Source organism: Diospyros lotus, chromosome 3 (genome assembly GCF_014633365.1).
Source record: "Diospyros lotus cultivar Yz01 chromosome 3, ASM1463336v1, whole genome shotgun sequence".
In the NCBI taxonomy this organism is placed as follows: domain Eukaryota; kingdom Viridiplantae; phylum Streptophyta; class Magnoliopsida; order Ericales; family Ebenaceae; genus Diospyros; species Diospyros lotus.
In genome coordinates this window covers 25,956,406-25,983,088 of record NC_068340.1, presented here as the reverse complement: position 1 = coordinate 25,983,088, position 26,683 = coordinate 25,956,406, and the positions used below count along the sequence as shown (strand labels likewise).

Below are 26,683 nucleotides of genomic sequence, written 5' to 3'. Positions count from 1 at the left end.
TATATATATATATATATATATTGAAGGGTTGTGAATGGAATGGAATGTGTGTTTTTGGATCAAAATTTTCCTCAAATTAATGTTAGATCCTTTGCATATGTTGAGTAGTGCTTGCTTTCTCGTCTTGAACTGTTGGTTTTCTTGCATTATTGAACCTAAAATAATGTCACGTATCAAACATATTTCTCTTCGATTGAGCCATCATTATGCCTCAATCTCATCCTCGAAAAGCTACCACATCATGCGTGCCTAGTTTGAAAAGTAAACAAACATGCAAGCTGCGACAAAAAGCTCAAGTCTCAACAAAGTAGTAATAATTCTTAATTTTTTTTTTTATTATGTCCATTACTAACGTGTTCAGTCATCTTATTCTTAGAATTACATTGAGGAGATAAATCGAGAAATGTGCTCAAATAATTATGATGGTAAGCCTTAGCACCACTAATATCATTCCTAAAATCCTCCCCAAAAGAAAACATTCTACTTCTTCTAAGAATCAAATCCACACTAGGAATCTTCAGACAAGCTTTTAACCTACCTCTTTACCACTTGGTTATGGCCCTTGAGGACAATAATTCCCAGTTTTACAGCATGAGAATGGTCATCTCACATGTAAATCATCAATTTTTTCGTAACAAAAGTTTTATTTATTTATTTATTTATTTTTCACTTTTTGTTGTTTAATAACAGTTCCCTACTCTTCCAAAATGGGATCATACAGAACCCCCCCCCTCCCGGCAAATCTTAAATGCATAAATTATAAATGATTTTTCTTTTAAATTTAGTGGGAGTTGTTGGAAGAACAATGTGATGTGCAGCAGCCTGCCAGTGCCATGCTCTTATCTATTTGTGTCATTCTTTCCGTTGAAGGTAGGTAGCGCATATGAAACTTGATGTCAATCCGTACAGTGCAATCATAGCGCAAAAGCGAGATATTCGCTGTGGTAGCACTTAAAAAATATGCGAGCATGGCATTGGTACCATAACTTTGTCAGGACACATATTTAAAGGAAGGAATTAACCTACATTGTCCAACAAAGGCCTATTAAAGGGCGTTAAAAAGGACCAAATTACATTCCCTCAAGTTATAAATTTATAAAATTTGTCACTCGTTTTTTTCTTTTCATGACCGTCGATGCAATTGTCGCTGCATTTACCTTATTGCCTCACCACTACCACCTCACATTCCTACCACCGTCTTATCGATCGTCACTGCATCCTCCCTCCACCAATGATGCAATGCCGATTCGCGAGACGAGACGACGAATTAGTAAGGTGAAGACATTGACGGCCATGAGAAGGAAGAGAGGAGATAGTAGCGGCAGTGATAGATTTTACAAATTTGTAATTTAAGAAATAATATTTTAGTCTTTTTGACATTTTTTGATAAGTCTATTGATGCATCTATCATGCAAACTATTACTGTTCTATTTAAACACATAATAAATAATAATTTTTAAAATAAAAAATATAATTTATATTTTTATTCACAATTATATATCAAAATTTATATTTATATATTTGACTTGATTTATGATATTATGGGACACACACAATGTAATATTATAACTACATTATTATTATTATTATTAAATATATTGTGAGTTAGTGAATTAGTCATCCATTAAACTCTTGTTAACAATCTAGGTGATTAGTTATTAATATAATAATAATAATAATATATCATATAAGTTGAAAAAAAACATAAAATAAATATATTTGTACATTTTATAAATATATATAGATATATAAATTCAAAATGTGAAGATGTAGATTATAATTTAGTAAAATTTTCCCAAATAATTTATCTATTTTATTATGCAAAGGTGTCTGAATATTATATATTTTATTTAAAAAACACCTTTAAAAAATGGACTCTAGTAGAGCAATAATTATTATTTTATTATTGCACAAAACTCATACGTTATTAAAATGAAAAAAAAAATAAATTCAACCATCAAGTGGGACTTATTTATTTAATTTTTTATTTTTAAATTATGTGTACATGACACGAAGACTCTTTGAGGATGAATATAAGATATTAAATATTATATATTTAATAAATACAATGACGAGAACACTTTATAAATAAATACAAATACGTGTATTATTATTATTATTATTATTATATAAGTAGCAAAGTTAAGGCGTTACAATGCCACGTGGACAAGAGAAGAGTCGAGTGGGCTGGCTGCGTAGGGCCGACGCGTTCATTCGCCTCAATAATAAACGTATTAAATTGGGCCCCACACACATACGTCCCCCGAAGAAATCAATTTCCCCCCTCTCTCTCTCTCTCTCCGTTTTTTGCATGGAAGCAGCCAAAGCTTCCACCGCTCGCTCTCTCTCTTTCCCTGAAAAGGCGATCTTTCCATCTCCCTCCCTCTCCCTCTCCCTCTCTCTCTCTCTCTGGCGTTAGATATTCTGGCGGTTCTGTCAAAAGCGTTTTCTGTGAGATTCACCGCCTGCCGTAGCGTCCGGTACAAACTTAACGCTTGACAGGTACTCAGCTCTTTCTTATTTTGGTCTATCGGATTGATTTCACTTGAATTCGATCGGTTTACTTGTGCTATCTCGGTTCGGGAATTTTAGGTTCGTTTCTGCTTACTTGCTTGATTTGTATTGCTTCCCGGACGTGATCTCTCTTTCTAGATATTTCCAAAGGGTTACTATCACTTGTTTTGCTCTGTTCTGGACTTGAATTCGACTGATTGATTTTCAGTTTCCCCTCTCTCTCTACACTTATGGAGCGTTGCATTTACTCTTGTTATGTTGATCACGGAGATTCGTGTATCCACCGTTATCTGCTTATGTAAGTGAATTTTGATAAGCTCTATTGATTGATTGCTCGAGGGAGTCCATTGATCAGTACTCAATGAGATTTCTCATTTGGGGTTTCTGTTTTTAGGCTTAAATTTGATTGTCTGCAACTTTTCAATTTGTTCCTCTTCTTCTATATTGCTCAGAGACGTTTCTTGCTTCAAAATCTTTGGCTACTCAGAACATACTGTTTGCTAAGGAAATCCAAGACATCTTTTTTTAGTAGTAACTTAGCGGCTTTAGTGCTTTGGTTTTTTTAAATGTGGAGTGTTTATTCTTTTTTTTTTTTTTTGGATTTTGTTTATATAGTGGTTTGTTTAGTGCTTAGATAATTGTGCTTTATTGTGAATATTCATATAGAATTCTGTCTCCTGAGTTCTCTCCGTGATTGTGGCCGGGCCAGTGTTTTACTTCTTGGTGTTGATGCCTGATACATTCCCTTCTATATGGAATCTATGCCTGCATATGTTTTATGTTTTATATTGGGTTGCCTAATTCGTTACATAACCGTCTTAACGAATTCTTAACTAAATTCCATATCATGGTGTCTGGTTGTTCACAGTTTTGGCTGTTTTTTTCTTTTGTAAGAGAAAATCTTGGATGGTTTTCATTTTTCTTGTTTTGTCGTTTTTTTTTTTTTTCTAATTTCTGGTTCATATTGTTATATGTGTCTTTATTCCGGGTATCTAGGCATATATATAGCTGTAGCGAAAACTTTGGCTCTATGTGGTAAGTTATCAAGGAAAAATTTGAAATTCATGATTGAGTAGCTTGCTGCTAGAATTAGGTTAACACTTTGTGTTGGAATTCTATAAATGAATTGTACTTGTGCAGCTATTTTATCTTTCCATTTCTAAGAGGGCGCATGATATGGTTTGGCAATTATATCTTTTACACTTTTTTCCCCTCTTTCTCTCTTTTTGATCTCTTTAGTTTCTGAGAACTTGAATTTCTCAGGATCAAGTCTTTTGTTGTATTTCTCATATACGCAGAACACCTTTCTTTTCAGGAAGAAGCCCATGCTGAACCAAGTGGAACTTTAAGAAAAATTCAGGATTAATGGGGGCTACAAGCTCTAAAATAGAAGAAGATAAGGCTTTGCAACTATGCCGTGAGAGGAAGAAGTTTGTGAGAGAAGCACTTGATGGCAGGTGCTCCTTGGCAGCTACTCATGTTGGATATATAAATATGCTAAGAATTGTGGGAACTGTTCTAAGGAAGTTTGCAGAGCCTGAAGCTCCAAATGGATCTTTTTCGTACACTTCTGCTAGTGCAACTCAAGAACCACCTGTGAGAACTGAGAGGTCCCCATCTCAGCTATCATTATTTTCTCAAACAGTGTCACTTAATGTAGATGCAACTGAAAGCATGTCTCCATCTTGTTCGCCCACTTCTGGTCAGTATCAGGTCAATCACATGCAATTTATGGGGAGTGTTTCAGAGAAAGTTGAAGAAAAGCCTTCTACACCAATTATGGGGTTCATAGCTTCTTCAAAAATCTTGCAGAGGAACAAACTGCACTCTACTGAATTACCCGAGACACAATCAACAGAAACCACTCCATTCCCTTCAGAAACTCCACCTTGGGATTACTTCGGTCTTTCCCACCCAATTGACAATCAGTTCTCTTCACAGGATAGAAGAGGATTGAACTTGGACCAAGAGTTGGATAATGCCAATATCTCTAGTGAACTGAGAGAGGAAGAGGGAATTTCTGAGTCTGAAGTTGATGAAAACAAAGATCATTATCCTGGAAGGGAGAATTCTCAGGAGGACTCAGAAGATGAATTTGATGAGCCTTCTACTGATACACTGGTTAGGAGTTATGAAAATATTAATAGGGCACTGAATCACAGTGCTTCTAGTGCTTCACCAGTCACTCCAGCTGCTAAAAGTCTGGAGTCAGAAACTGAGTTTTTGGATGGACAGAGACATAACTCTCCTGATTTGTCACCATTGATAACCATGCCTTCAAGTGTTGGAGTTCCCAATGATATAAGGAGAGTACTGGTGAATGCAGATGGCCCAGAAAATGAGGTTACTCCTAAAGATTTCTTTTCAAGCATGAAAGAAATTGAAAATCTCTTTGTCAAAGCTTCCGAGTGTGGGTTAGAAGTGCCACGGATGCTTGAAGCAAATAAGTTTCATTTCCGTCCAACTTCAGCGGGGAAAGAACGTAAACTCTCTCTCTCCCTCCCTCCCTCCCTGTGTTGCTTCTTGAATGAATAATGGCTTCTTTTATGGCTTTGGTTCTCTAATTTGACCACAAATATATGTGTAATTTGAAAATTTTTGAGGGTGAGGTTCAGGAATATTGCTCCAGGTTTTCTTGATTAAAACTTCTATTATATCTTATGATACTAGAAGTCCTCAACTTTCGTGAAGGCTTATTGATTTTGACACCCTACATTGTTGAGAAATGGATGCTTGACAGAAAAAAAGGAAGAATAAAATACTCTGGGCTTAATTGTTTGTGAAATTAGAAGGTTTAATGGATTTAATGAGGCCATAATAGTTAGTGGTTCTAAATGTGTGCATGAGAGGAATAATTATGAACCGAAAATAATGGCTACCAAATATGATAATAATAGTCAGCTCTTTGAATTTCGTAAAGGGGTTAGGTGAAGTAGAAATTGGGGAGTTTAGAACAGTAGACTGCTGAGATGTTACATTGAAAATCTCTTTTGCCTCATCTTCATGGGATGGCTAATCATAAATATTGGGGAGCTTTGCCTCATCTTCAGGTTCAGGAGGGTATATCTCTCCAGCTAGGCCCTGACAAATTCAAGGGAGTGTTTGTTACATGGTTGAATAATATATAAGATTTCTGCAGTTTCTGTTTTCTGGTTTCCTGGTAACTTAGATTATTTTGGTTTGTATGTCTTTGTATGTGACTGTGCTTATATGGAAGCATCTGGAAGCAAATGTGTACATGTATTCTGACCAACAAAATCCAGACAAGCAAACAAAATAAAAAAAGAAGTTAACAAAATTGGGATTAATTTGAGGTTCAAGATTCTGAAGGCTTTGACCAGAATTAATCTAATGCAGGTCTGTCAACAACTTTGACATTCTTCAAGAATTGTCTCTCTTGTGGGGAAGATCTTGACCAGGTCCAGGAAGGTATATCTCTCCATCCTGATGTTAGATCTGTTAACTGTCATTTTGAGCATGTAGTCTATTCTGAAATCTTCATATTGTTGTAAGCATGCTTAGTAACTTTCTTGATGTTGCTGAACATTTTATGGAAGACAGGTGATACACAAGGAATGACTACATTACCTTATTTATAAATGCAACATTAATTTTTCTTAAAATTTGTTCAAAGTTCCATCAGCTATCCAAAGTATTGGCCTATTTTGGATTTAAACAAATGTTATACCTAATAAGCTTCCATTTATAAATTGAGATGTGTAAAGAGCTATAAACGATAGAAGAATCCTTAGGGGTCCATGTAAAGGAAATAATACTAATGTTTGTCACTTCATTGTTCCATGCACTAGTTTATCCAACAACTTAGTATTTGCAAATACTTTGAACTCCTTTTAGATTGTTCTTGGTCACATTGATTTACAGAAGGAATTTGAAAGTAAGAGTCTTGGATGTAACTCAGTTACTAACAAGGTATATGTGAAAACAATTTTCCCTTGTAATTAATGGGTTGTATTTGAGGATCGAGGGAGCAATAAAGGAAGTTTTCAATGACACCTAGGTACTTACACCAAGAGCCACAGTGCCTGCTGTATGACACATATTACTCTATTGGTATCGATGAGTAAGTTCGGTTTGAACTTGTTTATATTCATTTATTAAGTAAGCAAATGAATTTGAACAAAAAATCTCGGCTCATTTAATAAATGAGCCAAGTCTGAACAAAGGCTTGTTCATCTCGTTTATGTTCATAAACAAACTTGCTTTATGTTTGTGAACAAGCTCATTATAATTCGTTTAAAGATTGTTTATTGTTCATTTAAAATATTATGCACTTGTATTTTATATATTATGTGAAAATTGAATATATTCTTACTTTATTCGTACAAAATACAAGTCCTCTTACAGAGATGAGGAATGTACAACATAGGAAGGATTTACAAAGGCTAAACAATAGGAAAAATTTGACTATACACAAATAGGAAGTTCCCTAAACAATATAGGAAAGTTTCCTAAATTATGATTTAGAAATTTCCAAAAGCTGAAGATATGATTAGCTTCTAAGGATAGCTTGACTAACAACTCTCTTTGAGATTCTAGCCAAGTTTCCTTATTTCTTTCTTTGGGAACCAACACTCCCCCTCAAACTTGTGAATGGATATCCACCATTCCCAGTTTGCCTACCAACTCTACAAACCTTTTAGTGGGGCAACTCTTTTGTCAAAAGATCAACTAGCTGTTTTTCTGAGGGGACATGGTACACAAATCAGGCCAGCTTCCAACTTCTCTTTTATGAAGTGTATGTCTATCTCCACATGCTTGGTTCTATCGTGTTGCACGGGGTTATGTGCAATACTTATAATTCATTTGTTATCACTACATAACTTAATTGGTCCACTACTAGCAATCTTTAGGTCTTCTAGAATAATTCTTAGCCACATCAATTCACACAGCCCTAGAGCCATGGCCTTGATTCGGCCTTAGCACTAGCTCTAGCTACTATACTTTGCTTCTTACTTCTCTAGGGCACCAAATTCCCCCCTAAGGAGACACAATACCCTGTTGTGGAGCGTCTTTTAGTTAAAGACCTTGCATAATCTGCATCCGTATACCTTGTAATATCCAAGTCATTGCTTGATTCGAACAAAATTGCTTTGCCAGGTGTAGTTTTTAGAAAATATAGGATTCTCCTTACTGCTTGCATATGTTCCTCTGTTGGACTATGCATGAATTGACTCACTAAGCTAACAACAAATGCAATATCTGGTTAAGTGTGTGACAAATAGATTACTCGCCTCACCAGTCTTTGGTATCTTCCTTTGTCCATCGGCTAACAATTAGAATTTTCCCCCAACTTGATGTTGGGTTCTATTGGGGTATCTGCTCCTTTACCTCCCAGCAATCCTGTTTCCTTTAACAAATCCAATATATACTTCATTTGTGACAGAAAAATCACTTCTTTAGAGTAGGCCACCTCTATTCCCAGAAAATACTTCCAACGCCCCAAGGTCTTTGATCTCAAATGTTCTAGCAAGACTCTTCTTTAATTGTTTATGCTCTTCAAAATCATTCCTAGTCACTATAATGCCATCTACATAGACTAGTAAAGCTATCATTCTTCCCTCCATCGAATGTTTAATGAAGAGAGTGTGATCTCCTCTACTTTGGTGATATCCTATTTGTTTCATAGCCTTCGAGAACCTATCAAACCATGCCCTTGGTGACTGTTTGAGCCCATAGAATGCCTTCTTTAGTTTGCATACCTTTCATGCAACTCCTTTGTCAAATCTTGGTGGTGACTCTATAAATACTTCTTCTTCTAAGTCTCCATGCAGAAAGGCATTCTTGACATCAAATTGCTATAACTGCTACCTATAACATGCTGTTAGGGCTAAGAGGATCCTTACTTGTCACGACCCTAGGGGTGAATCAATAAATGGTTGTTAATAAATACTTGTATGTGTTGTTAGTTGCTAACTAGATGGGGGTTAAGTGGTTAGGGAATTAGTTTATTGTTTTGGCTATTATGTTAGTTAGTTGTTATATTGTTAAGAATACTGATTGCTAGAAGCTCTATAAGAGACCTACAATAGTATGAGGTAGGGCATCATAAAATAATGACAAGTCCTTTTCTTTCAATCCTCTCTCTCTCTCTTTTTTCCCTTAATCTGTTCTCTCTCTCCCTCTAATTCTGTTCTTCTTCTTCTAAATTCCAATTCAAACCTTAAGACATCCTAGAGTCTTGACATTACTGTTGTCATCTTTGCCACAGGTGCAAAGGTCTCTAGGTAGTCAATGCCATAGGTTTGGGTGTACCCTTTAGCAACTAACCGAGCCTTATACCTTTCTAGAGTGCCATCTGCATTATACTTTAAATTAAAGACCCACTTGTAGCCCACATGTTTGATTCCCTTTGGTTTAGACACCATTTCCCAAGTCTGATTCTTTTCCAAGGCTTTTATCTTCTCCTGCATTGCTTGTATCCAATTTTGATCCTTTAAAGCCTCATCAATTGTCTTAGAAATAACAATGGTATCCAAAGAGGTGAAGAAACTTCTATGCTTTGGGGACATACGATGATAAGAGAGATAATTAGCCAATAGATGTTGTGTACAACTCCTAATTCCTTTTCTAATAGCAATAGGTAGATCCAAGCCATTAGGAATAGGATTAGAAGGATTAGAGGGATGAGAGATTTCAGTACCTGAACTTGGAGGAGATGCTGGTCCAAGTTGAGGATTCGAAATAGGCTGAGTTCTTCTCTTGAAGACATAAGGGGAGCCTTTAAACCTGAATGAGGATGACAACATTGGTAGTGGCTGTGCTTCTTGGGGGTCTGGTATGTCCTATTCACCCGAGGGAGAAGTAGATGAGTCAGGTACAACGGGGTGTAACTCAAGAGGCAAATCTAAGATAGGAAGATCACCACCTTGGTCACCAGTAGGAACATTCTCCCCCTGGTGACCAAGACTAGAGGACCCAAAGAATGACTGAGTTTCAACAAATGCATCATTGGACACAAAGAATTTTCTAGTGAGAGCATGATAACACTTGTATCCTTTTTGTGTAGGGGAATAACCAAGAAAGATGCACGCTTACTTGATCATACTTAGCATTAAAACCAGTCAAAAACTCAACAATTATGTTCCTCTCAAATATAGAAGTAAGGGTACTTGCATCTTCACTACACACCATCTTAATATCTTGATAGTGATCTAATTCCAACCAATATCCATTCATCTTATTATAATAATTAGTTACTGTCAAAGACCCATGTTTTGTACTACTTATCTTTGTTTTAATTTCAAAGATAACAAAAGCATCTTGCACCTTAGCATAAGTATGTTTCACAATATCTCAAATCTCTTTAGCAAAAGATACATATAGTTCTTGCTTACCTCAGGCTGCATTAAACTCCAAAGCCAAGACATGATCATTGAATCCTCAATATCCCATGCAGGAAAAATCGGATCCAAGGCCTTGGGGGTAGGCTCAGTTAGATGAGTTATCTTCCCTCGACCTTTCAAGAACATCCACACAAGCTGAGACCATTGTAGATAGTTTCTACCATCGAGGCAGTAGGAATGATGCATTCCCGACAATTCACTAGTTGAGATGTTTCCCGTAGGTGAATCAAATGGAACAACATCTCCTGCTGCTGTAGGGGGAGGAGTGGTTTTTTGAAATTTCTGACATGGTGGAGGAGATTAATGGCTGATAAGCTGGAATCAAACCAAAAACAATATTGTGGCAATGAAGGCACACAATCTTTTGATCGGATTAAGAAGATAATGAAGGCAGATCACTATTGCTTTGATACCATGTGAAAACTGAATATATTCTTCATTACTTCATTTGTACGAAATACAAGTTCTCTTATAGAGATGAGGAATGTACAATGTAGGAAGGATTTACAAAGGCAAAATAATAGGAAAGATTTAACTATATACAAATAGGAAGTTTCCTAAACAATATTGGAAAGGTTCCTAAAGACTGATTTAGAAATTTCCAAAAGCTGAAGATATGATTGGCTTCTAAATTAAGGATAGCTTGACTAACAACTCTCTTTGAGATGCTACCCAAGTTTCTTTATTTCTTTCTTTGAGAACCAACATATTATAGTACATATAATGTATTATATGTAAATAATTATATAATTATTTTTTTCTTTTCATAAACAATTTCTTTCTCTTTTTCTTTTCTTTTTTTCCAATGAAGTTATTTATCTTTTGAATACACTCGTCTATTGTTCATGAACAATAAATGAGCCTGAAAATGACAAACTCATTTATTCGGTTCATTTATTGTTAATGTTCAAGCTTGAAATGAGGCTCATTTAAGTTAAATGAACCAAACATGAACATGAAAATATATAAACGAATCGAGCTTGAAGACATTCATAAGTAAACGAGCAAAGCCCTAACAAAGCCCAACTTGACTTGTTTACACTCCTGGTGGGGGGGGGGGGGGGTGTTTACCCAATATGAAGGAAATACTGAAAAACAATTTATATTCCTTTTTCTTCTTTAAGTAGGCACTATGAACATCTCTGTACCCATATAAATAAAGATACAAGAAAGCAGCAAACAAAGATGCACTCACCATATCAATGGTAGCTAAAACACACATGATATGTACACACACACACGTTTTTGCAACAAAAAAAATGATAAGCATCTTCACGTTTGCCTGAATGTCCAATTGATTATTGTTGATTACTTATCTGTTTTTTTCCCCTTTTTTCGGTTGTCCACCTAGAGCAAGCTCAAACTTCGGTGAAGTATTTAACTTGGCATCGTACAACATCATTACACTTCTCTTCATCCTTGGATCCTAGTGGCACAAGAGATGATATCGAAGACCCCAACAGTAGTGCATTTGATAATTTCTGTATGACCTCAGGAAGTCATGCGTCTACATTAGACAGATTATATGCATGGGAGAGAAAGCTTTATGATGAAGTCAAGGTACTTGTTCTTCATTCAATAACGAATGGTATTTAAACATTACCTTTTGACTCAGATTCAACTTCCAGATTTCCTCATTTTAATGGGGGATATTATTTTGGTCTAGTGTTTGCTACCTCTCCTGTACAATTTTTCAAGTTCATTTGTTTTGCTATGTTATATTGAGAAACATGTTTTTGTTATGTTGAAGCCTGCCAGTCCACAATGATCTCTCTCTCTCTCTGTAAAGTCAAAGTGGCTGAAGCTAATTCTGGAGTCAATTGGCATGCTTTTGAACATTTAATGTAGCCTTTCTTATGTTTTTGGCTAGATGATCTGAAAACATGAACATGAAGACTGATAATCTTTCGGGATTCACCAATTTCTGTTCTGACTTCTGGGCTATGATTATCATACTCATGCATGTAATGAGTAACATACGGTTATTATTGCTGCATTTGGGGTGGAGAATAATGGTTGTAGTGGAGTGCCTCCCACATGCTTTGTCCACGGGGTGGGGGGGTTGGGCTGAAGGAGGTGGCATTGCAGTGATGCAGTGCCATCATGATTGTGATTAGATGTAAAATGACATATCTGACATTCCAATCCCTAAATTGAGTATTGCCATAATAGTGATATAAATATTCAATTTCTTCTGTAAATGGACATGCTATTGACTGTCACCATTTTGTGGCAATATATCAAAATTTATTTGTGGAATTTGATTTTGTATTTTTCCCTCTGTAATTCTCAGTTCTCAGTTCCAGGTGCCCAAAATAACTTAATATGGTATAAAGATATATCCTCATAAATGTAATTCATTAATGTCCGAGGCCCTTGCCTGGGCCTTTTATTGGTTTGCAACATTGTGACTCATAGTGTGACCAAATTTCCATAAAGGGTGTCCCAAATGGATGAGGAGCCCCTGCTTTTTGAGCATCTTTGGAGGGTTATTTTTGTACATCCTTACCATTGCTTGCAGATAGGAGGTACTTGAATGTCACAACCCTAGGCTATAGGAGGGATAATTGTGTAAATTGGGGGGGAGGGGGGGCTAATGTTGTTATAGATTGGTTAGAAACGGCTGGGGCCTCGTTGTTGTAAATCAGTTTGAACCGTGGCTGTTACAAGGTTGTTAGGGTTTCAGTTACTGCAACTGAAGGTAGCTGATGAACCCTATAAGAGGGTGGTTGTACAAGAAAGAAGGGATGCAATTGAAGAGTGAATTTTTCTCCCTTCCCGATTCTCTCTCTCTCTCTCTCTCTCTCAATTCTCTCTTACTTCTCAATTCACATAATTAACGCTTGTCAAATCCTAGTGCTATTAGAGCTGACGGTCTTGGCAGGCGAAGTGGGTTTGTTAAGCGAGTTCGATGGAATAGGCACGGTCAAACCCAAAGGTTCGAATTGAATCGGGAATTAGACGACATGGGATAAGATGATGGCCGGTGGGTTCATTGATTTGGGTAATTCGAGCTTACTAGAGAGTTGCTTTGACAACCAGAGATAGCAGTCGAAAGAGACATGGCGGAAGGAACAAGAATGAGACAATTGGAGGCCCAATTGGATGAGATGGAGACAGGCTTTCACCAAACTCTCAAACAATTAGAGGGTCAGTTCGAGTTGGTGGAACTTGGCCTCTACTAGACTCAAGAGGAGGTGAGTAGGGGCAGAGTCGAGAATGCGGTGATGAAGGATATGATAATGTCAGTGGAGAAGAGCGTGAAGGCTGAGATCACCGACATTCGGGGGGACATTTCTAGTCTCAAGGAGGAGTTTTCAAGGTTCGGGCAACAATTGAGTATTGTCCTAAGGAGTTCGCCTGCTGATTTTCCTTCAAGAACAGTCACCGCTTCGATCTTGATAGGAGCAGGGAATCGTAAGCATACTTTCGATCTTGTGGAGATAGAGGATTGATCATAATCCATGGCAGGGGCTTTCAACCGAGGGGGATATACGACCCAGGGTAATATGCCAATGTTGAGGCTGGAAATACCGGCATTCGATGGGGGCAAGTCGCGTTGGTGGTTTTAACGCTGTGAACGGTTTTCCCACTATTATTGCGTGGTCGACAGTCAAGAGGTGAATCTGGCTACGACATACCTTAATGACATCGCAAATGCATGGTTTCAAGGGTGGAGTGGTGGAAGATCTGAATTAAATTGGTAGGAGTTTGCAAAAGAATTTTGTGCTCGTTTCAGGGAAAGGGCTATGACCAATTTGGTGGAAGAGTTTAGCAAATTAAAACAGGTAGGTGTAATAGATGACTACCTAATCAAGTTTGAAGAATTGAGGTCGTTGCTCATGTTTTCACACCTGACTTTAGAGGAACCTTACTTCGTGTCGAGTTTCATCAGTGGCTTAAATGATGAACTGCGACCAACAGTAAAGATGATGCAACCAACCACTGTTAAGCAAGCTACAGAGAAGGCCAGGCTCCAGGAGTTAGCACTTGAGGCGATCTTTAGGAAGCACCGAATGCTGACTAAGAATTTCGAGGGAAGTGGTTCTTAGATCAGTAGTAGTGGGAGTTATAAATCAGTCAATCGGGCTGTGGAAAAGAGGGGTTGATGACCGAGGGATCATCAAATGTGACTCCAATGAAGGCTCTTTCGATGGAACAAAAGAGACAACTTAGGTTGTGCTTCAGGTGCAGCGAAAAATATGTTCCCAGCCACCAATGTTGGCGACAACTAATGTAGATGGAAGGTAGAGATGAAGAAGTGGAAGATGAAGAAGAGGGGTAGAGATGAAGAAGTGGAAGATGAAGAAGAGGCTGTCATGGAAGAAGAGGAAGAGGCTGAAGTATAGGAAGCAGGGGAGGAAGATGGTGAAATCTCATTACATGCTCTTCAAGGCTGTCTATCAGGCAAGATAATCAAGGTTAAGGGGCAACATGGGAAGAGGAAGTTGATTGTCCTAATTGACAGTGGGAGCACCCACAGTGTTTTGAACGAGGCTACTGTTAAGGAGTTGAAGAGCCCAACATTAGCCACGTTTCCTTTAGCTGTTATAGTGGCCAACGGCAATAAGATGTTTAGCAAGCTGAAGTGCCCGAGTTTTCCATGGGTGATGCAAGGTTAAGAGTTCACTACAGATCTTAGACTCTTGAAATTAAGAGACTGTGACATAGTTCTTGGGGTGGATTGGATGTGGATAGTCAACCCCCTAGTGTTTGATTTTAATAATCTGGAGGTGACATTTGAGGTAGGGGGAAAGAAGGTGACACTGATAGGGGGCTTAGAGGTTGGAGAATGCAAGTTGATCACGGGGAAAAAGATGCAAAAAATGTTGCAACAAGAAGGGAATTATGAGGCACAATTATATTCCCTATATGTTGTGGAGTTGGGGGAAGACAACAAGGGTGACCAAGTGATTGGTGAGTACTCCACCTACGAATATATCTACCTTACTCACACTTTCAAAGGTACACTCCCAAGACTCTTTACAATTATTGTTGGTTGAGTTTAAGGATATCTACACTTTCAGAGGTACACTGGTTGAGTTTAAGGATATCTTCGCTGAACCCTCCACCTTAGCCTTAAACGATTTTTTTGACCACTCCATATACCTTAAGCTTAATGCTGAACCTGTAAACATTAGATCTTACAGGTGCCCCCCTGTCCAGAAAAATGAAATAGAAAAATTGGTTAAAAAAATGCTATCCAAATTGGTCATACAACCTGTCATGGCCTTAGGAGCAATAAAGGGACATTATTATAATAGAGTATAATAGTTAGTTAGGGATATTTTACAAGTTGTTAGAAGCACATGGGTGCTGCTAGGATATTGATAGAAATTAGTTAAGCATCTAGCTATGCCTATAAAAAGGCCAATTGTAAGATGAGAGAATTTTATGCTTGAATTGATTAATGAAACTCTCATTCTCTCTTTAAGAATTCTCTCAAATCTCCCTCTCATTTCTCTCTACTGCTCTCCCTCAATTCTCTCTAATTTCTCCCCATTTTTGTCCAAATTCCCCTTTAAATATTCTATTCTTAATCCTAAGCCTCTTGGATCCCTCCGAATGCCAATTTCAGCCCGCTATGAACCCTAGGTTCATGACAAATTGGTATTAGAGCAGCGTTTCTTGGCTGTTAATGTCCGAAGGCTATCAACGACTCCTTTGTGATTGATTTCCGACGATCTAGGCCGCGATTTTTAGCAACCCAGACTGGTTCAAGGAGCTACCATCTATTGGTGGTCCTTAGCCAATCATTAAGATTGCAATAAGGAGTTGATTCTTCAGGTTGATCGGAAATTATATTTGAATCGAACAAGAAGATTTCCACCCGTAGAATTCGTTGCGACTGGCTCTTCCAAACACCGAAGCAGACTCAAGGCCGGGTGATTTCGAATTGGAAGTGTTGTTGATTTTTGGAGGCGAAGTCGGTAGTGACGCTCGGTTGTGAAACTCAAGCGTGTTGCCGACTTCTGGAGGCGACTTCGAAGGACGATCAGGTTAGTGAATTTTTAGATCCGACCGTGATAGAGGAGGTGAGATATGGCCACGATTCTCGGCAACCCAGGCGAATGCAATAAACTATTTGCTAGTGGTCCTCAGCCCAAAAGGTCGCGATTGGAGTGGGATTCCAAGTATTAGCAGTTATGTGGGTGTCGTTATTTGAACTCGAGAGTGACACCATATAGTGGGTTGGAATTGAGAGTGTCGCGATACAGTGGGTGTAGTGATTGGAGTAGCAGTGAGTTCTGGTGATTTTTGGAATTAGAAGCAATTGCAAATTGGGCTAGAAATCATGTAGTCATCGGCCTTACCTAGACCTCTGGGGGAACCCATTGAACATCAACCCAATTGAAAACACCAACCAATCAGGTTGGGAAGGATTCGAGTACCGAAAAGAAGCAATGACTACGTGGGACACGAACTGAGGAGCATTCGCGATTGGTGCGGGAGTCCGTTGAAGGCGGTGACGCAGATGACCAAGAGGTTCATGAGTGAGTTGGACAAGGAAGTAGGAGACCTGACCGTTGTCAATTGCGGTCGGTGGTTAGGCAGAGCAAGTTTGGCGACTCTAGTCACTTGGAAAGTGGTTGATGTTGGGAGATATTAATCTCCAACAATGATTTACGAAGGTGATCTAGCAATAGATTCGGAATGGGCGAGGCAAGATGTTAACGAACGGCAGTGAATTTTAATAAGTCTTGCTCGAAATTGGCATGAGAAGGAGCGTCAGACGGATTTCGGCTTGAATCCGGCAAATTGTGTCTATTGCATTAGAGTCAATCAGCATGTGTAATTGAGGACGAAGCAGAAATTCGATTTCGACGCACAGAGATTGAGCTTGGGCTAATAGCTAAGGCCGAACTTGGAAGTGCGAAGCAAATTCCAATGAGCTCCGGCAATTCCGACAAATTCGAGTTAAAGGCCGGGGCAATCAATTTCAGTGATTAGAAGTTTAATGACTAATAGCAGCGAATTAGTGAAGAGCAGTATGTATAGAACCCCTATCCCTTGGTCTTCCAAGTGTCATGTCTGTGAGATGTTGACCATGGGAAGTAGGGCACACATGAAACAAATGGGGTCTCAATTGCAGCCGAATGATGTTGCATTTTCAGTAGTTAATTTTCATGCAAGAGAGTAGCCTCAATTGTAGCGGAACAATGCTGCATTTTTAGTGAGATGTCCTACTCGGGAGGTTTTGGGAAGCAGTGCCCACATCAGACAATCAGATCCTCAACAACAGCAGAAAAATGTTTCATTTTCAGTTGACCAGAAGCATCAAATATGGGGAAAGAAGTTTGAGAATGAGTCTAGCCGAAGAGACAAAGGAACCAGGAGTGGGATTGATGAAGAGTGCGAGGAATTTGGCCATATGTTCCACGAGAAGCTGCAGGAGTTTGCAATGATACTAATTAAGAAGTATCATTACAACTTTCCCGTTGAATACTTCGATGATTATCGTGGGAGTTTTAACAAAGACGAATTCCTTAAAATAGAGCCGCTGAAGGAGAAATTGTGGAGGCAGGAAGCAGATTCATTGCTCACCTCCAATAGTGAGCAGAAGAAGTATACCGGTTTAGGCGAAATTGACAAGGAAGATGCCAACTCATTACCCTCGTTGGCTAGTGCATGGGCTGAAGGATTTGGGGGTGTTTCAGATCAGAAGTTTGTGGGAAATGGAATAGCATTGGATCAAGAAAATCTAATTGAAGGACCCTCAATCTACACAGATATTGGGGCTAGAATCCTTCCTCCTATTTTGGACCTACCAAAAGCTAAGGATTCTTTGACTTGGGGTAAAATGGGCAGCAAGAAGGTGGAGAGGACTGAGGAGTACATGGAATGAGGGATTGAAGAATTGGGGGATGGCAGTCCAACGGTTGGCAACATCTCAAGCACCCCTACTGGTACTGAGAATCTAAATGTTAAAACCCTCAATATGACACCGTGGGAGGAGATAACTATTGAGCATGAAGCTGAGATGTTCGCTAGCAATTTGGGAGCCAAAGATCTTGGAATGGAAAGGACCAGAACAACCTTTGATTGTGGAGATCTTAAATCTATTTCTTTTGAGAGAATAGGAATGGAAGGAGTTGTTGAATTTCCTACTATGGATCAGCAATATGTTTCTGATCTGGAGCAATGGAGAACGCAGAAGGATAAAGCAAAACAAGATGAAAGGAAGAAAGATAAGGAATTCTTTGTTGAAGGGACCGAGACCCTTGATGTTTTGCTCATTCATGTTTCCATTGGTGTGGCAACAAGATATAATGTTGTTGCTGCTGAGGAGAAAGAAAAGAGAAAGCAAAAGAAAAGGGAAAAACAAGATAAGAAGGAAAAGCGAAGAAGAAACCAATGGGTGAAGATGGGCATTGGATGAAGAAACAATGGATTGGTTGTAATAAGTTTTTTTGGAACAAGAAACCTTTCAAGGGGAGGGGAATTGTCATGACCTTAGGAGCAATAAAGGGGCATTATTGTAATAAGGTATAATAGTTAGTTAGGGATATTTTACAAGTTGTGAGAATCACATGGGTGCTGTTAGGATATTGTTCGAAATTACTTAAGCATCTAGCTATGCCTATAAAAAGGTCAATTGTAAGAGGAAAGCATTTTATGCTTGAATTGATTAATGAAACTCTTATTCTCTCTCTAAGAATTCTCTCAAATCTTCTTCTCATTTCTCTCTACTGCTCTCCCTCAATTCTCTCAAATCTCCTTCTCATTTCTCTCTACTGCCCTCCCTCAATTCTCTCTAATTTCTCCCCATTTCTGTCCAAATTCCCCTCTAAATATTCTGTTCTTAATCCTAAGCCTCTCGGATCCCTCCGAATGCCAATTTCAGCCCGTTATGAACCCTAGGTTCATGACACAACCCAGTCAAAGTCCCTTGGCTTCTCTTGTTTTGCTTGTTAAGAAAAAAGATGAGATTTGGCATTTTTGTGTGGATTACCACCAACTTAACGCCCTCGCTATCAAGAACAAGTTCCCAATCCCTATTATTGAAGACTTACTTGATGAACTAGCTTCAGCCACCATTTTTTCTAAGTTTGACCTACGAGTTGGGTATCATCAAATCCGAATGAACCCTGCCAACATCTTGAAAATTGCCTTTCAAACCCATCAGGGTTTATACAAGTTCACCGTTATGCCCTTCATATTAACTAACGCACCTGGAACCTTTCAATCCTTGATGAACCACATATTTGAACCCTACTTGAGAAAATTCAATGATATTCTCATCCACAGCCCCACCTATGAACAACATTTAGATCATTTGAGAACAGCATTTGAAATCCTGCGATTCAACCAATTGTATGTAAAGTTGTCCAAGTGTACTTTCGCTACTAAGCAGGTAGAGTATTTGGGCCATATTATATCAGGAGAAGGGGTGGAAACAAATCCAAAGAAGATTGAATCCATGGCTGAATGGCCGCAACCAAGGACCGCAAAGGAGTTGAGGGGATTTCTGGGTCTTACGGGCTACTACAGGAAGTTTATTCAAGGTTATGGCATTATCAGTAGGGCCCCTGACTGATTTGCTAAGAAAATATGGCTTCCAATGGAACCCAAATGCAGAGGCTGCATTCCAAAATTGGCTTTACCCGATTTCTCGAAAACGTTTATTCTGGAGACTGATGCGTGCGATGTGTGGATAGGGATGTGTTGGTACAAGAGGGAAGGCCCTTGGCTTACATTAGTCAGGCCTTAGTCCCACGACATGTGGGATTGAGCATATACGACAAGGAGTTGCTTGTGATGCTTTTTGCAGTGGAGAAGTGGAGGCATTACTTGGAGAGTAATCAATTTGTAACATGGATAGATCATGAAAGCCTCAAATTTTTGTTGCAGCAGCGCCTCCATATTCAATTGCAGAAAAATGGTGTTACTAAATTGTTGGGATTGGATTATGTGATTCAATACCCAAGGGGGAAAGAAAATATAGTGGTAGATGCATTATCGAGAAGGGATGAGTCAGGCAGCTGCCAGTCTATATCTGCCATAGTACCTGATTGGGTGAAGGACATCACGGCTAGCTATGAGAAGTCGGAGTGGGCTCAGTCTCTTGTGTCACAGTTGGCCATACGGCCTGCAAATCAGCCTGGTTATGCACTGTCAGCAGGTATATTGCGGTTTAAGGGCAGGTTAGTAATTGGAGATGATACTCAATTAGAAGAGCAGATTTTACAATCTTTGCATAATTCTCCATCGGGGGGACATTCAGGAATAAGGGTCACTTATCACAGGGTGAAACAACTGTTCTATTGGAGGGGACTTAGGAGGGATGTAACTGCTTTTGTGTTGGCCTGGAAGGTGTGCCAACGCTGCAAGCATGAGCAGGTTGCTTACCCGGGGTTCCTGCAGCCATTGGCTATTCCAGATCAGGCTTGGGAGCAGATTTCCATGGATTTTGTGGAGGGGTTGCGGGTTGCCTAAGTCCGAGGGAAGGATTGTCATATTAGTCGTGATAGACAGGTTGACTAAATTTGCCCATTTCATAAGCTCATCCCTTCCCTTTACAGCTCAAGAAGTGGCATGCACGCTGCTGGATTCCATAGTTAAAATTCACGGGCTGCCCCTATCTATTGTATCGGATAGAGATAAAATTTTCACCAGAACTTTTTGGCCGGAGATGTTTTGAAATCTAGGAGTGAAGTTGCACATGTCGTCGGCCTATCACCCTGAAACTAATGGGCAAACGGAACGGGTCGACCAATGTTTGGAGAATTATCTCAGGTGTGTTAGTTTTTTGAGGCCTAAGAGCTGGAATAAGTGGCTGCCACTCACTCAATGGTGGTACAATTTGAGTTATCATAGTTCCATCAAGCGGACCCCTTTTGAAGCCTTATTTGGATTCAAACCCCCGTTATTACCTGCTTCCATACGATCCTTAGACACTGGAAGGGCAGTGGATCATTATTTACAGCAACAGCAGGAGGTGTTGCAGGTGATAAAAAAAAGAATTGGCTATCGCTCAGAACAGAATGAAGCAAATGGCGGACAGAGGAGTGAGAGGGAGTTTGATATTGGGGACATGGTGTATTTGAAGGTCAAGCGGTTTCAACAGCACATTTTTTCTCCTACACCAGCATCCAAGTTAAGTCCTAAGTACCACGGACCTTTCAAAATTGAAGCTAAAGTGGGAAACGTGGTCTTTTGCCTTCAGCTGCCCCCTGAAGTGCAGATTCATCCAGTTTTTCATGTGTCCTTGCTGAAAAGGTCTATTGGACCCCTCGATACTACCAGTTTGGAACTTCCCCTTCCATCTGAGGACTTAGAAGAGAATGTGGAACCATTGGCAATTCTTGACAAGCAGGTTGACTACAATGCTTCAGTGCCCCTAACCCAAGTCTTGGTACAATGGTCTCATTTACACCCACGACCACACCTCATGGGAGTACCTTTCTGATTTACTCAAACAATTTCCTAGGGGTGGCTCAGTTATAATTTCTTGGGGACAAGAAAATTCTAGAGGGGGGGGGGGGGAATTGTCACGATCCTAGGCTATAGGAGGGATAATTGTGTAAATTGGGGGGGCTGCCATTGTTATAGATTGGTTAGAAAAGGCTGGGGGTTGCCTCGTTGTTGTAAGTCAGTTAGAAGCTGTTGTAAATCAGTTAGAAGTGTGGCTGTTACAGGGTTGTTAGGGTTTCAGTTACTGCAACTGAAGGTAGCTAATGATCCCTATAAGAGGGTGGTTGTACAAGAAAGGAGGCATGCAATTGAAGATTGAATTTTTCTCCCTTCCCGATTCTATCAATTCTCTTTCAATCTCTCTTACTTCTCAATTCATGGAATTAACCCTTGTCAGATCCAAGGATCTAACACTGAACTCGAACTTGTGACTTTAGTCACAATGGAGCATCTTACTGTTATTATCAAGGCTCGCTTTTAGTGCAATAAAATTCCCATACCAATAATAATTGTAAGTTTATACCTTATAAGCAAAATGATTTACATTACTACCCATATACTGGGTAAAGCAGTAATGGATTACCCTGTAACAGGAATATGGTCTGCCAGAAGTTCAATTGTAGTTTCAAAATTTCAATGGAGCATTGATTATATTTTTGCTTTGAGTTTTGAATTCTAGAACCTCAATCAATATGTTTTATGTTTCATTCTTTAGCTTTGTGCATTTCTAAGTTCACCAGAAATCAAAATGTTATCTGCTTAGCTTCTGTATTTCATATTTGTTCTTTTGGTCTACTATGAACCAGCTGACATCATAAGTTGAAAAGGTGATTATTTGGAATGATATCTGCCTCTTGAAATCTGGGAACTAACTTTACTTGTCATCAAGTAGTTTTGAAATATTACAGTGTATGTGCAGTCACTAATTAGGGTATCCCGAATAATTTTGTACTGTCAGGCCAGTAAGTTGGTCAGAAAGGAGTATGACCTAAAGTGTAAACTTCTAAGACAACTAGAATCCAAGGGGGAATTTTCCAGTGGGGAACCTTCTAGCAGGAAATTTTCCATCAGGATTGATAAAACTCGAGCTGCTGTTAAGGATCTACACTCAAGAATCAGGGTTGCAATTCACAGAATTGACTCAATTTCAAAGAAAATTGAGGAGCTAAGAGACACAGAGCTGCAGCCACAGCTTGAGGAGTTGATACAAGGGTATGTGGTTTTTAATCCATTTTGTGTAGTGTTTCAATCTTTTGGCTAATGGGAGGTATGGAATGTCTACAGAATTTTATTTGTCATTGGGGTTACTTGACGCACTAACAAAATTTTGTTCTGTTCTAAAACCGATGAATCTCATAATACTTGGTCCAAAACCCTCTGTTTAATAGCATGTATAAACCATGGTTTATATTTAGATGTGAATCTTGATAATAATTTGAATCTCAGTTATTCAAAACTAGAAGCAAATAAATAAACGAAAGACATGTACAAGTTTTGTGCCCATGGCAACTCCTTCAGTGACCACCTGAGATCATTGTCCAGCTTTCATCCAAAGCATAGCCATCCTAGTCATCAGGGATCCTGCTGCAAGAATACATTATACTGATCCAATATTATTATTCCCCTAGTGATTACCAGCAAGATGATCCCTTACTAGAGAAGCCCAATCCGTCCTACATTTTCTTGAAGATGAGCTGAGATTTTTTATATGTTAACCTGTGAAACTTAACATAAGACAAATGTGTTTCCAAAATCTCCAAGAAATTAACCCTATTGAATAAAATATGCCATATAGAAGATAATTGAAGCGGTGGTTGGTGGCTAAGATTAAATCTGTTGACTAGAGTAAATTCAAGTTATTGAGAGCTTAATGAGCACAGGAAAATGGCTACTATATATGCTTTTATGCACTATTGTTATGCACATTGAAGCATTAATGGATTTACACAAATATTCTTGGTTACTTGTGAATTTAGTTCACTAAATGGGCACTGGACGCTGCAATTTTTGCTCACACACTTGGGTCTCTTGATTCTCCACTATCAAAAAGCCTATGCATCATTACTTGACAAGTTTAAGATCAGGATTTGTCCTTTTTGCCTCAGAAACAAGTTGTGAGCATCTTTTTTCTTTATTTACTTTCCCAAATTAAGAATGCTTATGTGGTCAATGTGATCATTTTTGTCTTTAAATTTTAGCAAGAACCTTAGTAATAGTTGAGGAGTAATCTGATAGACAACCATTCATTAATGGACAACAAAGATGTCTCTGTGCTAATCTGACAATGCTTTTGTGCACGATATAGTATCAGCAAGGAAATATGCATATGTACGCTTACACGCAAACGTGTGAACATGACTTCATATTATATATGCATGCATTCTTTTTTATTTGTGTAAGTTGTGCATATAATTAACCATGTGACTGACTTATAAATATATCAGGTTAAAACGGATGTGGGAAGGGATGTCCGAGTGCCACGCCCTTCAGTTCCAAATTATTTCAGACACATGCAATAACGGAAACATCAAAATCTCCTTACAATCAGAAGCACACAGAGAGATTACCATCCATCTTGAAAGTGAACTGAGCTTGCTGATTTCAAGTTTTACAAATTGGATTGGGGCTCAGAAAACATATGTGAAGGCTATAAATGACTGGCTTTCGAAATGTGTGTGTCTTCCACAGCAATCTTCCAAGAGGAAAAGGAGGATGCAACTCCCACCAGTACGAAATTATGGCCCACCCATATACGTCACATGTAGTGTTTGGTTGGACTTGCTCGATACACTTCCTTCCAAGGACGTTGTGGATTCTGTGAGGGGCTTAACCACAGCAGTAAGCAACCTGTTACCTCGTCAAAAGAAGCAAGGGAAGGGTATGAATCCTCAGTCATCATCCCAGCAGGCTGGCAGCAACAGTGAGATACCAATTAATTTATCGGAAAACAAAGTTTCAGAGGATTGGGTAGCAGGTTCTCATCGTTTTCAGTCAAGTTTGGTGGGTTTTATAGGTCAGTTGAAAAACTTTGCCGGGTCTTCTTTTAATATGTTTAGTGAACTTGAAAGGGCCATTCAAGAAGCTAAGGTTAGTTACAATCAGTTCAAGTCACAACCGTGAATGGCTTTTAACTACCCTAGAGAAGGAAACAAACCAAAAGAATTAAGGAAAGAAGAGATAGGATATAGAGAAGCAACAAGCACCGCAGACAGTGGCCATAGATTGGAGAAATATTGATCAATAACCAAGTGGGAGGAAGTTACTTCTGGAATTTGTGCATCGGGTAAAAAAATAAATAAATGAGTACTTCATTGGAGGTTCCCCCCATTTTCATTTTGGCAGCAAATAAGGGGAGCCGGTTATAGTCGGCAATTACTGCAAGGTGAAAATTTTAAATGGAATGCTTGGTTTGGTTGTAGGGTAAATCTGTTCTTTGTTTGTTTATCGTGAACCTGTACAGCTTATCTGAACATAAGAATATAGAATCGAAGGTTATATATGTATATTACATGGATAATGTCTATATTTCCAGTCGTCTGGCTAATTTTAAATTAAATGCTATTTCTTAGTCAGGAATTGGTGCATGTCATACTGCCTGTGGTTCAGCGCAGGCGCATGCCTTATAGTGTAAAGGGTTTATAGGTGGTATAAGTGGTTTCAACCCTGAATTTATTTGTTTCAACCAGAAAGATCACTGTGACTCTGAGTTGGCTGTGACTTTTGGGTGCTGCGTTATGATCCGAGGCACATTTGAAACAAATACAGCTTTTATTGTGCATAATCTTTCATGCAATTTATCGACAATTGACCATTTCCAAGGCTGAAATGGTAGTTGGAATCTTGTGTGCGCTTGCCTTGGGTTACCTTTTCTCATCCTGAACTGTAATAATGGAATCCTGGAATGTAAGACTTGGAAAGCTATTGCCCAAAGTACTTGTTTGGCGTTAAATATCTGGATCTGTTCATACAAAATTCTTCACTTGCAGACTGAAACTTTAAAATTCTCAAGCTTGAAATGTAGTTTTGTACTATGTCTTGGCAGTATTTTTTTTCATTGGCAGAGAAGAAGTTATGTCAATTAGGGGACAACATAAGAACATGCGTGAAGTGAAACTCTACTATAGAGAATCAGGGGCGGAGGGGGTTGGGGGTGCATGGCCCGTGGTCGCCCCCCCCTAAACTTTAAAAATTTCCCCATACACAAATTTTACTATATACTCCCAAAAGTTGTGAAAGTTTTGCAATTGGCATAATTAAATTTTAGTGTGCCCTAAATGTTTGTATCTTGTGCACGAGCTAAGAATGTTAACTGCACTATAATTGGATATTAAATGCATATGGATTGAAATATATTAAATGATTTACACATGTCTCCAATTCTTTTTTATTTATATATTAATTTTTTAAACCCTTTAACGATATACATGGATCTTTTATACAATTAACCAAATAGACTTTATTGGCAAAAGAACATTAATTTTTTATTCGAATAAAGATCAAATCTTTATAAAAGTGAATTCAACGCCGACTTAAGGCATGGGCCAACAAGACCTATGCCTAAGGCCCATTAAAGAGGGGAGGCCCCCAATAAATTTTTTTTATCAAGTTCAACAATAAAAATATTTTAATATTAAAAATATTTTTTATTCAAAAGGGCCCAATAAATTTCTAATGATAAATATTTTAGTATTAAAAATAAAAATTATTATTGTTAAAAAAAATCAAAGAATCAAATATTTTTAATTATACTTGATTGTTTCATAAATACAAGTTATAAAGAACAAATATTTTTTATATTAAGATGTGTAGATATTTTAATAAATCTGATAAAAATAAAAGAGTATTTTATAATTTTTTAAAAAGTTAATAATACCTATGGTCAATATATTCTTAATGTACTTAAAAATAATATAAAAAATTTTGAACATGTGATAGGGCAAGGATATAATATTCACGTGTTGATGTTATAATATTTTTTGGAGTCATACAATGCATTATTTTTTTCTTCTACAAAAAGATGAAACTTTTACAATATCATATTTTAAATAAAAACACTACTTGTGATACTAAATTTTATAAAAATATATATATATATTTTTAAATACATAGATAACTTATAAAATATTATTAACCATTCATATTATTGTAGTTTCGGTGAAAAAAAAAATTAAAATTAAAATTAATAAAATCTTACTTAAGCTCAACTATGTCACAAGAAAAGTTAAATAATTTAACTATATTGTTAATTAAAAAAATTACTTTTTAAGTTAGAATATAAAAATTTAATTAGTAATTTTATATATTAAAATTAGAAAATAAAAATTTTATATTTTTTAAAGAGTCTCCAAATTTTAAATGAACTAAGGCCCCAACTCCATGCGCTGACCCTA

At 38.1% G+C, this 26,683-nt stretch overlaps 1 protein-coding gene across 2 annotated transcripts; it reads left to right on the top strand.

The window, feature by feature from the left end:
• Positions 1 to 2,289: 2,289 nt before the first annotated feature.
• On the top strand, positions 2,290 to 24,865 carry LOC127797586 (protein ROLLING AND ERECT LEAF 2-like). 2 transcript variants are annotated; one of them, XM_052330617.1, is made up of 6 exons: positions 2,290 to 2,502; positions 3,830 to 4,996; positions 5,872 to 5,943; positions 11,230 to 11,438; positions 22,252 to 22,505; positions 23,738 to 24,865. In XM_052330617.1, exons 2-6 carry the CDS (start codon positions 3,880 to 3,882, stop codon positions 24,411 to 24,413), a joined length of 2,328 nt encoding a protein of 775 aa, XP_052186577.1. In that variant the 5' UTR covers positions 2,290 to 2,502; positions 3,830 to 3,879; the 3' UTR covers positions 24,414 to 24,865. The 2 variants fall into 2 exon arrangements, with proteins under 2 accessions (XP_052186577.1, XP_052186578.1); XM_052330618.1 differs by having other exon boundaries at positions 3,813 to 4,996.
• The last annotated feature ends 1,818 nt before the right edge of the window (positions 24,866 to 26,683 follow it).